At 53.0% G+C, this 17,395-nt stretch overlaps 1 protein-coding gene across 4 annotated transcripts in view; it reads left to right on the top strand.

Moving 5' to 3' along the window:
- STK32B (serine/threonine kinase 32B) overlaps nt 1–17,395 on the top strand; it is a 395,708-nt gene that overhangs the window by 356,108 nt on the left and 22,205 nt on the right. For all 4 annotated transcript variants that reach the window (XM_030314218.1, XM_030314220.1, XM_030314219.1 and 1 more), the window contains exons 7-9: nt 5,664–5,767; nt 14,500–14,616; nt 16,495–16,620. In XM_030314218.1, coding sequence (XP_030170078.1) covers nt 5,664–5,767; nt 14,500–14,616; nt 16,495–16,620 — 347 coding nt within the window. The remainder of the gene's footprint in view (nt 1–5,663; nt 5,768–14,499; nt 14,617–16,494; nt 16,621–17,395) is intronic.

Below are 17,395 nucleotides of genomic sequence, written 5' to 3' on the forward strand. Positions count from 1 at the left end.
GGCTTTCACTTACGCGAGCATTTCATTGCTCATGCAATAATGAATTCGTATAACGATAACTGGGTCCCGTCTGTTGAGAACTTGCTGTGTGTCTGTCCCTGTATTAAATGCATCGCTTATGTTAGCTCGCTGTGGGGTAGGGGCTTTTATTATTCCACGGAATCTGAGACTCATACAGGGGTTGAGTCCTCGCCCAATGACAAACAACCGGCAATGGTAGCCACTGAGACTCGAAGCTAGGACTCTGACCAATTTCTTTGCTACTCGGATGCACTGAGCATCCACTTCTAGACCAGCTCCGTGCTAATCCCTGAGCATCAGGGGCTGACTTAGTCATATATCCCTGCCCCCCAAGGGCTCACATCCCAGTGAGGAAGGTGGAAATGCATGCCATTAATTAAAATATAGCATGGTCAGTGCTGCGGGGAGGTACAGACCAGGGTTTGCTGAGACCCTAGAATAGGAGAGGGTAATAGGGAAGAACAGAGGAACAGCATGGTACTCAACATTCCACAGGGGGAGTCAAATTTGGTCTGGGTCTTGAAGGATAAGTAGGAGTTTGTGAGTATAAAAAATAGAATAAAGATTATGAAACAAGCCACAGAAAATTAAAAATAAAGTATATCCTATTTTTTGCACTTGGGCAAAATGAGCAGAATCAAGACAGGGCCCCAGGACGAGGTCGGGGCCGGATTTTAGGAATTCTCGTGCTGGGGCGCTTGAACTTTATTCTATAGCAAATAGAAAAACTTGGAGTGATTTTAATTCAGAGATTTGATGCAATGACCTTGTAGAGATTTTGGAATATACAACGCATAAAGTAGCAGCACCTGGGTGGCTCAGTCGGTTGAGCGTCTGACCTTGGCTCAGGTCCCGATCTCACAGCTTGTGGGTTCGAGCCCCACGTCGGGCTCTGTGCTGACAGCTCAGAGCCTGGAGCCTGCTGCAGATTCTGTGTCCCCCCTTCTCTCTCTGCCCCTCTCCCACTCACGCTCTGTCTCTCGCTCTCAAAAAATCAATAAACATTTTTAAAAATTAAAAAAAATTTTTTAAACATATAAAGTATACATTATGCATGTGGATGTATGCATGTGGATTATTTTTATTTTCAGCATATTTCAGCATAAACATGGTGTAATTTGGTGGAAGATGTCTGGATTTTGAGGGAGACCGAGCAAGGTTCCGATCATCGTTCTGGATGACCCCAGAGAAAGGGGGAGGGGACGCTGGGTTCAGATAAGGCTCTGAGTCTCCCGGCTGTGCCCCCAGGCCTGTTACTTAACTACTCCAAACCCCAGCTTCCAGGATTGAAGATCATAATAGCGCTGCCTCCCAAGGCCTTTCCGAGGATCAAGTGGAGCGTGAAACTATAGTTCATGCCCTGTAAATATTAGCTTTGCTGAGGAGTAAATAATCTATGTGAAAAACCTTGAAGAACTTACAGCACGTGGTCGATGTTCAATAAACGGCCACGTTAGTATTGCAGCTCTCGGTGTCGTAAGTAAAATCACAACTCGTGGTAATAAATGAACAGCTGTACTGTGCCCCGGGCTGGAAGTGGTAGGGATGGTGGTCCCGTCAGGGAGACCTTTAAGCTGGGTGCAACCGTGGCCTGCGTCCCGGATCAGAAAGCCAGCTCCCCCGTCAGAATTGAGAAGGACAGACTGGAGAAGACGACTCTGGAGGCCTGAGGACTGGTGGGGAGGCCGCTGCAGGAGATCTGAGCAAGGGCTGTAAGTCCACACAGAGGAGGAAGCGGGTACAGGAGCTGTGCCTGGTGGAGTCACCTGGCTCTGATGGTGGAATTTAACTGTTACAGTGGTGCGTCCCCTGAACCTGGGAGTCAGGATCAGGGTTCTAGACTTAATAGCAGGGCTAGCGAGGGGGTGGCCGAGGCAAACCATTCCTCCCCCTCAAGCCCTGTGGCCAGTTCCAAAAGGGAGGGGACGATGCAAGATGGTTTCCAAGAGACCCTTCGCTTCTGTCGTGCTGACACTCTAAGGCCACCAGCCATCTCTACTTCTGAGGCATGGTCTGGCTTTATGGCATCAGGGGTGAAAGAGCCAACGGATGTGCATTATTAAATGCCTACTGTATACTTGGCTGAGCGCCAGGCCCTGGGAGGGAAGGAAGGCGTAAGGGAGCATCAGGACCCGTCCTCACATAACTCCTGGCAGTCACCTTAGTACAGGAGAAAGGACTCTGGAGTCAGAAGACCGAGGGAGGCGAAGCCCAGCTCTGCCACACCAGCTAGATGGCCTGGGGCAAGTCCATGGCCCCTCTTAGTGATCTCCTTGGGCTGTACAACAAAGTACACAAACACAAGAGAAGGTCACTCCCTCGACGTTCTGGAGGCCAAATCCTTACCAAGATGTCAGCAGGCTGTGCTCCCTCGGGAGACTCTAGGGGAGGACCCTTCCTTGCCTCTTCTGGCCTCCATTGGCTCCAGGGGTTCCTGGGTTTGTGGCCTCTCCAGTCTCTGCGGGCTCCCATGGCCCTCTCTGTGTCTCCAGCCCCGTTCTTTTCTCTCCTATAAGGACGTCAGTAATTGGGTTTAGCGTGGGCCCTACAATTTATCTTGAGATGATTTTATCTTGAATCCTTAATTATATCTGCAAAGAGGCTGCTTCCAAATAGAGTCCCATTCACAGGTACCAGAGGTTAGCACTTGGATATAGCTTTGGAGGGATAGTATTCAACCCACCACACCCCTTCATGCCTCTACTGTCTCCTCTGAAAATGGAGATCATTATAGCACCTGCCTCATTGGGTGCCTGGGGCATCATAAGACCCTCGGCCTGGACCCTGGACAGCTGGTTGTTCTTTTTCCTCCATCCACATTCGGGAGGAGTCTCGTACCTGACCTCCAGCTTTACACCTGCCCGATGCTCTCACTTCGACGCACTGTGATTCCGGGCCACCAAAGCGCTCATTTCGGTGGCATGTGGATTATGACAAAAATGTTTTTCATGTTCTGTCGTCAGCCCCAAGTGTGCACGGGAGGCAAGAATGTCACCGTCTCTGGGAGTGCAGTCACGGGTCACAGACATTTGTCACTTGATGGGTCATGACAGCCAGGACGGAATGCTGCTTGTACCCTGAATTCTGAATGGGCTGGGGCTGCTGGACCTGTCAGGGATTTATGGGGAGCACGTCCGTGCACACAGCCATCGCTGCAGTCGTGGGCGCGTCGCTGCCTCCTGCACTTACTGAACCCATGGGCTGGGCCAGGAGCTGTCCAGGCCCTGGGAACGCACAGACAGCACGATGTTCCAGAACACTCAGCACAGACAGAAGAGGCCAGGTGCACAGACTGAGATGCAGGGAAGGAAGTCCCTCAAGATCGGTGCCCGGCCTCAGGCTCATGGTCGGATCCAGTGGGTTACAGAGGAGCACAGCTCGGTGCTAGCACCTGCGAAGGAATCAAGTATCTGCTCATAGGATGCCTAATGAACAGGCAAGATCCCCACCTCTGAAGGCAGGTCGATCTACAACGGAAAGAACGAGCAGACACAAAGATGCTAAAAATGTGCAAGTCAGGGTCTGGAGACCAATAGGTCATGAGGATGAAGTTTAGGGTGGCCCCCAGGCTTCGGGGTGACGGGGTGGACGGCGTTGAGGCTAAGCGTGACAGGGAGAAGAGATTTGAATGCCAACTCTACCAATGCAAGCCATGCCTGAGATTTCCGGAGCGCTCACTCTGGACCAGCCAGGCATTGGGCTGAACCCTTGGCACATACTGTCTTATTTAATCCTCATCACGGCTCGATGAATAAACCGTTCTTATTATCCGCATTTCACCAAACTGAGACAGAGACGCTTAAGTCACTTGCTAAACTCCTTTCCAGCCACACCGACCTGCTTTCGGTGTCCCAGCACACCACATCAGTTCCCTTGTGAGGCTCAAATAACTCAAGGGGACATTTGCTCAGATTCCCAGTCCTGCCTCCTCCCCAATTTAGGCTGAGTGACTTTTTGTGCTTAAAGAAACATCGATACAAACGTTACTTCAAACAGGGATTCTGCCAGTGTAAAAGGCACACCTCAGCTTTGCACCTCCCGGCTGTGGGACTTCCTTCACGCCTCCGTCCCTCTCTGAGCCTCATCTGTAAAATGGGCCCCATACAAACGTGACCCTGGGGGCTCTTGTGAAGAGGAAAGGAGAACCCGTGGGTGAGTGTGCCCTCTAAGATACGAAGCAAGTGGAGAGCATCGCCGGGGCAGCCGGTGTGTGGCGGCTGGTTGGGGGCAGGTGTCCAGCAGCCCAAGGGCCCAGATTCCAGCGTCCGTGTCGCCTGCCTCGTCCAGCCCTCCCCATTCCCATGCTCACTGAAGACCATTCTGAAATCTGAGTCGTGACCTCTTTAATCACAGCACATTGTGGTTCCAAGGGACAGATTTTGGCTGCTGTGACGACTGTAAAATGGAATTATGTCTGCAAATTAATTTGCTGGAAAAGATCCACATTTCCCAAAGTTTTTCTGGAAGCCGAGACGAGCAATCACAGCATAGATGCCCTCCTGGCCTTGTTGATTTTGGGGCGAGGCAGTGAGATGACCCCACCACTCGGCACGTTAGGGCGCCTCAGGGCCAAGGGACCCCCCAGCACCACCGCAGTGCCCTGAAGAATAAGAATCAGGGCCCAGCACACTCGGCCGTCCAGCCTTCACTTTTCGCTCAGCTGAGGTGAGATTGATTCACAGACCAAAACTCGCCGTTTTAAAGGAGCAATTCTGTCGCATGGAGTACATTCTCAGCACCACCCAGCCACCACCTCTGTCTAGTTCCAGAACGTCTTCAAGTCCCCCAGAGGACACCCATTCAGTGGTCACCCCCCATCTGCCCCTCCCCCAGCCTGGGGCACCCGCGATCTGCCTTCTGTCTCTGAATTTTCCAACTCGGGGAGGTCCTCGTAGATCCCACCTATGCTAAACTAAAACGGTTTCCTGAGATTGGCAGCAGGCTCAAAGCGTCCCAAACGTCCCCGGTTGTCGGCATGCCTGACCCGGCGTCAGTGCCAGAAGCAGAGTGACATTTGTCAAGGTGCGGTTTCTTCCTCTTAGCTGAGATCTTACCCCACCCGTGTTCGTGCTGCCTGGGATTCCCGCTCCCCCGACCCACCTCCCCCCAGCAGACCGCCTCCACCCCGCACTTGGTGCACCCCATTTGGTTTTTAATTTTTTAATTTTTTTAAATGTTTCTTGAAAACTCCTTTTATTTAAAAAAGTTTCTTAACGTTTATTTATTTTTAAGAGACAGAGCATGAGCAGGGGAGGGGCAGAGAGAGAGGGAGACACAGAATCCGAAGCAGGCTCCAGGCTCTGAGCTGTCGGCACAGAGCCCGACGCGGGGCTCGAACTCACGCACCGCGAGATCGTGACCTGAGCTGAAGTCGGACGCTCCACCGACTGGGCCACCCGGGTGCTCCAGAGCACCCCATTTGGGTACCTCCCCGGGGGACACACCTGTGTTTCCGGGCATGCCTGCATTTTGTTCTCGAGCCCGCTTGTGGCTTACAGAGGGCAGGAACCACGTGGTGCAGTGGACGGAGTCCTGGCTCCGCCCTCCGAGAAGCTGGGTTACTGTCCCCATGTCCCCTCTCTGAGGGCTGGTGAGTGTAAACTGTGACGTTCAGTGACATGTCTTTGTCCTGTCTTTGGCAGCCCCGGAAGTGTTCCAGGTGTATGTGGAGGGAGGCCCCGGCTACTCGTACCCCGTCGACTGGTGGTCCCTGGGTATCACGGCCTACGAGCTGCTGCGGGGCTGGGTAAGATGTGTGCCTGCACGGGGAGCACGGGGAGCAGGGGCTCAGGTCCACCCGGACTGGGGTGCTGTCGGCCAGCCGTTCGGCTGGGGAGGCGCGCACGCGTGAGGAGTCAGAGGCCCCGGGTCTCCGTCCTGATCATCTGTGTGCCTGGGGTCCCTGAGCATTAGAGGGGCCCCGAGCGAGCTCCTGGTCCAGCCGCCTCACTCTGCTGGCGGGAAAAGGACGTCCCAGCGGGGAAGATCTTCCGTCAAGGCCAGCAGCTCGAATGCCCCGAGCACCTCAGCATCGTGGTTTCAGACGCTGCCGTCTTTCATCCCACGACACTGCATCCGTGCCTGACCCTCCAGCTCATTTCGAGGCTCTTTCAGTATAAGGCCATGTTCCTTTCCTCTTTGTGTGTTTTCCCTGTATCTGCCCTGAGCACAGAGGTAGGTGTCCCATAAAATCGGGGCGTTCGGTACGTACTTTTGTTTGTATTTCACTGAATGCGATAGCCAAAGACAAGTAACTGCGACTAATAACATTTTTATTTTGGCGGAAAGAATTATGACGAGCTCATTTCGAGGCGTTTGTTGTCTGCACAAGAATCGTTTGCCAACAATGCCCCTTGACCTTGGTTTCCCTGTTGGTGCAATGGGGTAACAGCCTTCGGTCTGTTTCATGGAGCTGCGGTTACCGCAAGGTCTCTCAGCGCTGCCGGAAGGAGACGTGGGATTTGCGTGTCACTTGCCTTGTCCACCAACAGTGCCCCTGCCCAGAGCCACGGTTTTCAGTGTGTCACAGTCATTTGTGTCCACGCACATCCAGGCCAGCGGAAGTGCACTCCCTGAAGGCAGGGGGCGCCAGTGTGTGTGATACAGGGTGAGGAAGGAAGGAAGGAAGGAAGGAAGGAAGGAAGGAAGGAAGAAGGAAGGAAGGGAGGAAGGCAGGAAGGGAGGAAGGAAGGGAGGAAGGAAGGGAGAGAGGGAGGAAGGGAGAGAGGGAGGAAGGAGGAAGGAAGGAAGGAATGAAGGAAGGAAGGAAGGAAGGAAGGAAAGAAGGAAGGAAGGAAAGGAGGAAGGAAGGAAGGAAGGAAAGAAGGAAGGAAGGAAGGGAGGAAGGAAGAAGGAAGGAAGGAAGGAAGGAAGGAAGGAAGGAAGGGAGGAAGGGAGAGAGGGAGGAAGGGAGAGAGGGAGGAAGGAAGGAAGGAAGGAAGGATGAGAGCAGTTTGCAAGCTGTCAAAGCCATGGGAATGCAAATATTATTATTTTCCATCCTGTAGTTTAAGCAACTATTGTGTGCTCCCGATCTCAGTGACCTCCTCTGAATGCCTCAAAAACATAATTACTATATGTGACGTGTCAAGAATTTAAAAAATATATATGTGAATATATATGAACTTGTTAGTTTTCTCAGGCACTGAATGAAAAAAATCCATCTTATTCTTGGGTGGTTCCTTGGTCATCTGCCGGTTTCATTGGTGCTGGTTTCATTGAGAGTCCCTAACGCTGTATGACCACAGGACACAGGCATCCTTCAGATGCTATTTGTCTGATATCCTCAGTCACACAGATACCCTGGGCGAGTGGTTGCCCCAGGCATGATTGGGTGTTCACCAGCGGAAAGTCCATTGTCTGTGTTAAATAAAAATCAGTCGGGTACATTTGCAGATCTAATTGGCTTTATCGTTTTCTAAGTGACGACATTTTGGGCCCGTGGGGTTTTTTGTTCTTTTTCTTTTTGTTTTCATTTTTGTTTAACATCTGTCATTCCCCACGGGTCAGAACAGTCAAAGATGAGGACTTGACAAAAAGGCCCAAGGATAGAGTGGCTCTTGCTGGTTCCAAAATGAATTGTGTCACTTTTAATTCGACTGAGTTTTCTACTCAGAGATTCAAATGCCGTGTTCAGGAGAAGAAGGACAGGCACACAGTGGTATTGGAGCCTTCGGCATGGGGACAGAGTGGTTGGTTCAGTGAAAGGACACCTGTTATGTGCTCGTGTAAACCTTTCTCACAGATGTCTTGGTATGGCTTCACCTTGGACAGGTTTATGCAAATACTCGGCTGTTTTTCTTTTTTTTCTTTTTTCTTTTTCCATTTTTTAAAATTTATTTATTTATTTATTTATTTATTTATTTATTTATTTATTTAATATGAAATTTATTGTCAAATTGGTTTCCATACAACACCCAGTGCTCATCCCAACAGGTGCCCTCCTCAATACCCATCACCCACCCGCCCCTCCCTCCCACCCCCCATCAACCCTCAGTTTGTTCTCAGTTTTTAAGAGTCTCTTATGCTTTGGCTCTCTCCCACTCTAACCTCTTTTTTTTTTTTTTCCTTCCCCTCCCCCATGGGTTCCTGTTAAGTTTCTCAGGATCCACATAAGAGTGAAACCATATGGTATCTGTCTTTCTCTGTATGGCTTATTTCACTTAGCATCACACTCTCCAGTTCCATCCACGTTGCTACAAAAGGCCATATTTCATTCTTTCTCATTGCCATGTAGTACTCCATTGTGTATGTAAACCACAATTTTTTTATCCATTCATCAGTTGATGGACATTTAGGCTCTTTCCATAATTTGGCTATTGTTGAAAGTGCTGCTATAAACATTGGGGTACAAGTGCCCCTATGCATCAGTACTCCTGTATCCCTTGGGTAAATTCCTAGCAGTGCTATTGCTGGGTCATAGGGTAGGTCTATTTTTAATTTTTTGAGGAACCTCCACACTGTTTTCCAGAGTGGCTGCACCAGTTTGCATTCCCACCAACAGTGCAAGAGGGTTCCCGTTTCTCCACATCCTCTCTAGCATCTATGGTTTCCTGATTTGTTCATTTTGGCCACTCTGACTGGCGTGAGGTGATATCTGAGTGTGGTTTTGATTTGTATTTCCCTGATGAGGAGCGACGTTGAGCATCTTTTCATGTGCCTGTTGGCCATCCGGATGTCTTCTTTAGAGAAGTGTCTATTCATGTTTTCTGCCCATTTCTTCACTGGGTTATTTGTTCTTCGGGTGTGGTGTTTGGTGAGCTCTTTATAGATTTTGGATACTAGCCCTTTGTCCAATATGTCATTTGCAAATATCTTTTCCCATTCCGTTGGTTGCCTTTTAGTTTCGTTGGTTGTTTCCTTTGCTGTGCAGAAGCTTTTTATCTTCATAAGGTCCCAGTAGTTCATTTTTGCTTTTAATTCCCTTGCCTTTGGGGATGTGTCAAGTAAGAAATTGCTACGGCTGAGGTCAGAGAGGTCTTTTCCTGCTTTCTCCTCTAGGGTTTGGATGGTTTCCTGTCTCACATTCAGGTCCTTTATCCATTTTGAGTTTATTTTTGTGAATGGTGTGAGAAAGTGGTCTAGTTTCAATCTTCTGCATGCTGCTGTCCAGTTCTCCCAGCACCATTTGTTAAAGAGACTGTGTTTTTTCCATTGTATATTCTTTCCTGCTTTGTCAAAGATGAGTTGGCCATACGTTTGTGGGTCTAGTTCTGGGGTTTCTATTCTATTCCATTGGTCTATGTGTCTGTTTTTGTGCCAATACCATGCTGTCTTGATGATTACAGCTTTGTTCGGCTCTCTGTTTTCATACCGGAAACAATCACATTTAGTAAAAAAAAGCTATCCCAGAAAACAGTCCTAAGTTTACCTCTGGAGTGTGTAAACATAGGGGTTGTCCTTCCTTCTCAAATTCCAACACTGTGTCAGTGTCAGTGACACTGTCATTATCCACCTGTTTGTTCCTTGATGGCCTCCAAAGCCAGGGAGTTTTTCACCTCCAAAAGATGGAAGTCATGATGGGAACTTTCCAGTGTGTGCTCTCCGATCTAGAGCTGGAAAGGATGAGATATGTGGGTGGGAAATGGATAAGACCAATACAGCCTGCTGGCTAGGGACCCAGAAATACTCTAGACCCAACCTGGGAAACAGCTGTCTCTCCCCCAGTGCTCTGTAGGGAGAGCCCAGGAATCGAGTGTCCTTAATCGAGTGTCATTCTCTGCATAAATGCAGAGCATCCGGGAGCCTGGTTGGATCTTGCAGCCTGGACCAGGGTCATAAGGAGGCTCTCTCAGCCCGATCCCAGTCCTCACCCTGCAGGCACGCTAAGTGAAAGAGAGACCAAGAAAGTGTCACCCTCTTAGAGCACAGGCACCTTGGTCACCCCAGACGGTGACCACACCCTCTGATTAGAACAGGGGGAGGAGAGGTGTGAGAAGGAGGTTTCCTGCCCACAGACTCAGAGAAGGGACTGGGGATCTCAGCATGGCCGATGTCCCCAGGCATCCCTGACAGGTGATTACCACCTACGGGTTGAGTCCCCTCTGCATCCAGGGAGCTCATAGAACCCGTTTCCTTTTTTGACAGCTTGCAAGGCTAGAAAGTGTTTCCTCTCACCCACCTGAAAGCCGCTTTGTCCTAGCAGACAAAGAGGATCCTAGAGGAATTCCCAGGGTCACACCCTGGCCCTGCCAGGTGCCTCGTCTGTGATCTTAACCAAAGCCAATAAACAGATTGGGTGCTTAGAATCCTCATGTCTCAACTGGGAAAGAAGAAATTAATAATATCTACCCAACAGGGTTGCTTTGAGAATTAAGTCATTTCGATGATGCAAATTACCCTGCATGTGCCTGATGAATGTCAGCAACTGTCTGCTTCCTGCTGTGATTCCTGCTCCGGGCGGGGGCGGGGGGGGGGGGCGGTTTGCCAGCAGCAGGCCTGCGTCCTCTCTGACTCAGCCCCTTTACAGCTGGAGACGGGGCACGGGGAGTGGAGGCTGGGTCCTGCCTGGTTGGTGAGCCCCGGCAGGAAAGCCCAGGGGCCTGGGGAGCAGAGGTCCGCGTCCCTTCCCCACTCTAGGCGCCTCGGTGCTCTGATTCCAGCTTGGTCACTTCGCTCCTCTGAGTCCCAGCTTCCTCCTTCATCAAATGGGGATTATGAGGCCGACCCACAGGGTCACGGCGGGGATGACGTGAGAAAACGTGGGCAGAGCGCACGCAGCGTCTGGCACCCAGGAAGCTTGCTGATTATCAAATAAGTATGCTCCTGAGACAGGTCGATGAAGATAAAGTGCTGAGGACTTGCTCAGAGGAGTGTGGGAGAGTGTGCGAGGGAGCAGACGCTTAAGCCGGGTCACATAGGAGCCGCTGGAGGGAACAGTGTGAGTATAGACGGGGAAGGGCCGCTGAGGTGGACACAGCAAACATCTCTGACTGACCAGCAGTCAGGACGGTCAGAGGACGGCCCGTAAAAGACCCTGAGAACAGCCGGAGGCACTGGGCTTCAGCCTGTAGGCATCATGGTGCTGTCTGTGGCCGCGTCAGCACAACGGTTGAGCGAGGGTGTCCTTCGGAATCACATGTTGCTGGGCTCACCTCCCGGCTTCGCCGCGCAGTCTCTGAACGATCGGTGGTGAGCCCGCTTCTCATCTATCGGATGAGGGCACAGGGTTCCTCGACTTTGGCACTGTGGACACTGGGGGGCCGGGAGTGCTTTGTGGTGGGGGCCGTCCTGGGCAGCGCAGGACGTTCAGGAGCACCCCGGGCCTCCACCTACCAGAGGCCAGCAGAAATCTCCCCTCTGCCTCACGACAACCAAAAATATCTCCAAACATCAGCCAATTTAAATCGCTCCCGTTTGTGAACCACTGCCGTGTGGTAACCAGAACCAAATGAGGCCCCGCGTGCACTGCATGGCACAGAGCGGGGCTCTCGATGTGGACAAAGGGTGAGCCCCAAAACCCCACCCGTGGTGCCATCCCAACCACCTCCCTGACCTTGTCTTTGACCCCAGTCAGCACTTCTCCCTGCGGCCAGGTAGAGAGAGAAGGTTGGGGGTGCAGAGAGGGGATGAATAAAGAGGGAGGGTGTGTGGAGCTCCCCTAGAGGGTGGAGCGCAGAACTAAAGAACTTGGGGTACACGGGACGGGCAGGCTCGACCGCAGAACCGGGGAATTATTGGCACGTGAACCTGAAGGAAGGAGGGAGGTGGTCCTGGGGTTGAACGCTGACGTCTTGTCCCTTGGTAAAGCAGAGAGAGCACTGTGCCAGGAGTCAGGACCTGGGAGGAAACAGACTCTGTGACCTCACTCTCCAGGTTTTACGTCTCCATTAAGGGAGGGGAAGGAGCGGGGGTTTCGCGTGGTTTTCAGGCCGCGTTTCCTGGACCTCTGGCACCCAGCACAGGTAGTTCAACAGTTCTGAGGAGGGGGACGTGATGTCTCTGGCTTTGGACGTTTCATAGCCCGAGGACCTGTTCTTCGCTTTCATCTGTTCCGCGTTTGAGATCTGGAGGGAAGAGGTGTGGGGGACACACACACACACACATTGGATTGGACGGTCCCCAAAGCCCAGCTCAGCTCTGGCTGTCCAAATAACAAGTCTGCAACAATTCTGTCCCCCCCTTCCACTTCTCAGTCAATTGGGGTTTTCTGTAAACCGGGGGTTCTGGAATGGAGACACACATGCGCTCCATAACGAGTGTCCGGTGTCCCGCTGCGAAAATCACTTTCGCCAGTGGTTCACGTGATTGCTTTACCTTAGAAATTCCACTTGCTTTCCTGAGTCAACACATCCTAAGGCCGGTGCGTGCGAACTAAGCTTCCATAGAATTCTTTACCCCAAGCAGATGGAATATCGATCTGAGTATTTGCCGATATCCTTGTAGAGGGAGCTGGGTTTCTCCACAGCCGTCCGAACGGACGAAGGCTGAACCGAAAGCCGCTGAGCGTATTCTGCGCACGGTGTTCCGCGCTTAGCTGGGAACGTATTTAACTGCTGTGTTGGCCTCGTGGCTTGTCGGGGTTACCATTATTATTGGTCTGGCTCCCTCCAGAAGTGGAGAGAAGGACAGAGCTAGAGAGTGACCGGCTTGGAGGTCGGGTGGCGAGGCAGACGGATCACGCTTGTAGCTGGCTGGTTCTCCGGTTGGGCACTCGGCGTGGTGAGCTCTGGTGGCATCGAGGAAAGAGCGGCAAAGGAGATCCTGCATCTCTGTGGGGCGCGGCAAGGTCCCCGTGGGTCTCGCAGCCTCAGTGTCATCGCCTGAGGTCCTCCAGCCTCCAGCAGCTGGTTTTCCAGGTGCGGCTGGGACAGGGTGGGAGGCATGGTTTTCTCCAAAGGCAAAAAGATGGGAAGAAGCAATCCTGAACCGCCCAGAAACCGACATCTCCGCTCTCAGTTAATGCTCATTCCTGCGACTTCTAATCATGGTAGCCGTTATGGGGGCAAAGGCAGAGGCAGGCAGCAGCCTCGGGAGGAAATTCTGAAACGTCCATGACTGGAACTATCCTCCACTTCCCATTAAATTGGAAGACAGTGTTTGAAGACATACGGTAAATAATGTTAGCACATCTAGGTAGCCGGCCTTTCTAGGCAGCCCCAGGTTTTGCTTTTGATCTACATGTTACAGGGCAAAAGGGAGAGTTCCCAGCTTGATTGGCAGATGAAAGAGGAGGCAGCCAGTCCGGAGAAGGTGCCCTTCTGGGTGGACACATCACAAGTCACAGGCACGCTCCCGTGGGCAGGCGTGTTCCCCAGGGGAGCCCCGTTTGGTGAAGATAAAGACGTTCCAGGGAACGGTCATGCACCCAGGGCTCAGGACCCCCTCACCTTCTTGGCTGGCGGCTCCTAGTGGCAGCAGCCCCGTGGGAATTCAAGTTCCACAGGATTGGAGCCCACACCCTGTGAGCCCAGTACGGGCTCTGACCCACAGCCGGCCTCTAGTCAGTGTTTGTGGATGGACAGGCTCATCATGCCCGTCACTGGGCTCTGAGGTCTGCTGGACGGCCGGGGCCCACCTTCAAGGACCCCACCCCTACAGGAATCCCACAGCAGTCAGGTTCGCGGGGACGGCGATGAGCTCCTTGCTCTCGGTTTCTCTAGTTGTTACACCACCCGTGCTCCGAAGTGACTGCCGATGCCAGCCCTGAGCCTTTGACCGTATGCAAACCTCAGAGCATCTTGGCCCATGAAGCTGGGGGGAGGGTAAAGAAGGGGAGGGAATTGGGAGGGGGTCGAGGCAGAGGGAGTGAGCTGATGTTCAGACACTGTCCCAGCCATGTCCCCAGGGTCCCACTCAAGAAAGACTAACCAAGTTCCAGGTCCTGAGAGGTTCTTAGAAGCAACAAACTGCCCAGGGCAATGTTTGGAAAACAAGTCAGGAGGTTTAATGCTCTGCTGAGCTGGCCAGTCGGAGAACAGAGTTTTATGCCTCCTCACTGTCGGGGTGGTGCGGGGGGAGGGTGGTAGATAGAAGCCCTACCTCCCCACATCCATCCACCCCACCAGACCCAGACCTGGGTGATTCCAGCCCGCTCACTCCCAGCTGGTTCAGCCGGCGCAGGGAAAGGTGGAGGTGAGGCCCCCCGGCAGGCAGGGATTTCGACCGGAGGTGAGGCTGGGAGTCCAGCGGGTGATGAGAGCCACCCCACCCCCAAGCCTGGAGTCGGGACTCGGGAGTTAGGCTGTTGGATGCGGATCCTGCCTTTGTCACTTAGTGGCTACGTGACCTCGCCAAGTCATTTAACCTCCTGTGGCCATAACAGAGCACCCACCTGCCGGGTTCGGGCACTACCCTACAGGTCTAATCCCTGTTGGCACGTGGGTCTGGGCCACCTGCTCTGCCGTGAAAGAGGAACACCCACTGTTCCGTAAAGGGAAAGAATAAACCACCCCCTTGTAAATATACAGGTTTAACCACATGGGCGGCGTCTTCCGGTTGGCCCTCTCTCTGAGTCCCTCTCTGGTCCTTTGGTTGCAGAGACCGTATGAAATCCACTCGGCCACGCCCATTGAGGAGATCCTCAACATGTTCAAGGTGGAGCGTGTCCACTACTCCTCCACGTGGTGCAAAGGCATGGTCGCCCTGCTGAAGAAGGTAAGGGGACAGCCCCCAGCCTGCCAGTCCCGGGGGCTAAAGTCATTTAGTGCAGAAGCAGGCATCCCACCAAATTCTGGAAGGAGAGAGGGAACAGAATGCCAGTGGTGGAGTTGATCAAGTCAGTAGAGCGCTAACGCCACATCGTGAGCGCGGGCACCCATCCAGTGGGTCCGAGAACCGCTATCCTGAATGGGGATCTCCCATGCGGCACTGGAGTGGAGTATCCGTTTAAAGTTTATGTATTTATTTGGGGTTTAAAAAAAATTTTTTTTTAATGTTTATTTATTTTTGAGCGAAAGAGAGAGTGTGAATGGGAGAGGGGCAGAGAGAGAGGGAGACACAGAATCTGAAGCAGGCTCCAGGCTCCGAGCTGTCAGCACAGAGCCCGATGAGGGGCTCAAACCCACAAACCGCGAGATCGTGACCTGAGCTGAAGTTGGACACTCAATTGACTGAGCCACCCAGGCACCCCTATTTATTTATTTTGAAAAGAGAAAGAAAGAGAAAGAAAGAGAGACAGAGGGAGCACAAGCAGGGAAAGGACAGAGAAATAGGGAGAGAGAGACAGAGAGAATCCCAAGCAGGCCCCGTGCTATAAGCGCAGAGCCCGACTTGGGGCTCGATCTCAGGAACCGTGAGATCACGACTTGAGCAAAAATCAACAGATTAATTGCTTACCGACTGAGCCACCCAGGCGCGCCCCTAGAGGCTCTGTTTAAATCTGCACCCATCGTTTGGGGCAGCCCCGAGGAGGAGGCTGCCAGGACCAGCAGAGGTGACTCTGCCAGGTGCCCTCACACTGGTTTGACCGCAGCCCACCGGCTGGGCGCAGCTGGGACATTTCTGCAGTGTCGGGGGGCGGGGCGGGGCAGGCGGCAAGCCGGCAGTGGAGTTCCGACTTCCAGCTCCCACCTGTGGGCAGCCGGGTGCCAACCGCCCCCCCCTTAGCACATGCCACGTCCTTACCAATCTCCTGGGGTCCCACCCTAATCGTGATCTGCAAGTGGAAGAATTGCGTGTCTTTGCTCTTCCTAATCTGAGAGGAGGAAACAGGCAGGCAGCCTCCCGCAGCCCGCCGGAGTTCTTTGTGCAAGGCAAGCCGGAATGTTTTTGGAAAAGCTGAAAGCCCCACGTGGGTGCAAGGTCATAACTCTGGGGCTGCTTTTTATGCCGCACCACCCCTTAGTAGTAGAAACTCTGTTTGAGGAGACACTAAAAATTATACCCTTGGCCACAAATGAGGCCACGCCATCAGGCCACAGAGGTCACCGCTTAGCCGTCCGGGGATAAATTTTATTACACTTTCGAACGCTCCGCCACCAAGCTGACCCTCTCAAGATGACGTGGCCAATTCTCTTTCTATTTAATTGGAAGCCTCTGCAGACATCAATGAGCATGGGCTGTGATGGGGCACCAGTCCTCGAGGAAAGCGCGGTGGCTGAAATCCAGTCCCTGCCAAAGAGCCCCTTGCTGGGTGACCGTGAGGAAGCAGCCTGACCTCTCGGTTCCTCCCCGTCACTCAAAGAGGTGAGTGTAGGTGACCCTCCCGGCAAGAGCAACCCAGAGCACAGTGTTGATGGCACATGAAAAGCAGAAGCACCTTCAGGGCGCCTGGGGGCTCAGTCGGACACGACTTTTGCTCAGGTCATGATCTCAGAGTCAAGAGATCGAGCCCCAAGTTGGGCTCCACACTGAGCGTGGAGCCTGCTTAAGATTCTCTCTCTCTTTCTCTCTCTCTCTCTCTCTCTCAAAAAAGAAAAAAAAGCAGAGGCACCTTCATTTTCCCAGGATTCCTACCTTCAGAGTCCCCGCTAACCTCAGCGGGGCGCACACCTCAAGCAAACATGTTTAAGCACTTCTGCCTTCTGCCCGCAGCTCCTGACCAAGGACCCTGAGAGCCGTCTGTCCAGCCTTGGTGACGTCCAGAGCGCGCCCTACTTGGCCGACATGAACTGGGATGCGGTGTTCGAGAAGGCGCTGACACCCGGCTTTGTGCCCAGTGTGAGTGAGGGTCTCATCCCATGCCACGCCGTGCCTCTGCAGGGTCCCCTGCCCTGCTCTGAACGAACACCCAGAAGCTGGTCCGGGAGGCCTCTGCCGGCCGTGGCCACAGGAGCGCTGGAACGTTCCCATTGCAGTGAGACTTAGTGTGGATTTGGACCTCATCTGCCAGGTTTCTCTCCTTGCAGAAGGTCTTTGTGGGCACGGAGTGTTCTTTGTTTTATGGAGTCACACCCACCGTGTGCGTCACCTACCCATTCATCCGGCCACCCACCGCCCCGCCAGCCTGTACCCGCTGAGCGCCTACGGGCGCAGGCCGTGTGTGTGGCTTGAGGAGGTGACTGGAAAGAAAACACTCTTGGTGCCTGTTGTCAGGGGGCTTGCAGATGAGAGCAGGGCTCCTCAACTGTGCTGTTGGGGGCATTAGGGCCAGATGATTCTTTGGGGGGCGGGGGTGTGGGGACCGTCCTGTGCATCCCTGGACTCCATCCACAGATACCGGTAGCATTCCTCGGCTGTGACACCAAAAACATCCCCAGGCCTTGCGGGGCATCCCCTGGGGACAGCTGCCCCCCCACCCCCTTGACAGCCTGTGGGCTAAGTAAGGGTTTGTGCAAAGAAAAAGCCAATAAACCTAAAAGGCACATTTAGTGACCCAGAGCTGGGTCCTGGAGGGACAGTGCCGGGTCTCGGCCGGGAGCACAGGCTGGAGACTTGGGTTCACTACCGCGTCTGTGACCTCGGGTGTGCTCGGGAGTGGGGTTCTTCACCCAAA

The sequence above is a fragment of the Lynx canadensis genome, chromosome B1 (assembly GCF_007474595.2).
Source record: "Lynx canadensis isolate LIC74 chromosome B1, mLynCan4.pri.v2, whole genome shotgun sequence".
Lineage (NCBI taxonomy): Eukaryota > Metazoa > Chordata > Mammalia > Carnivora > Felidae > Lynx > Lynx canadensis.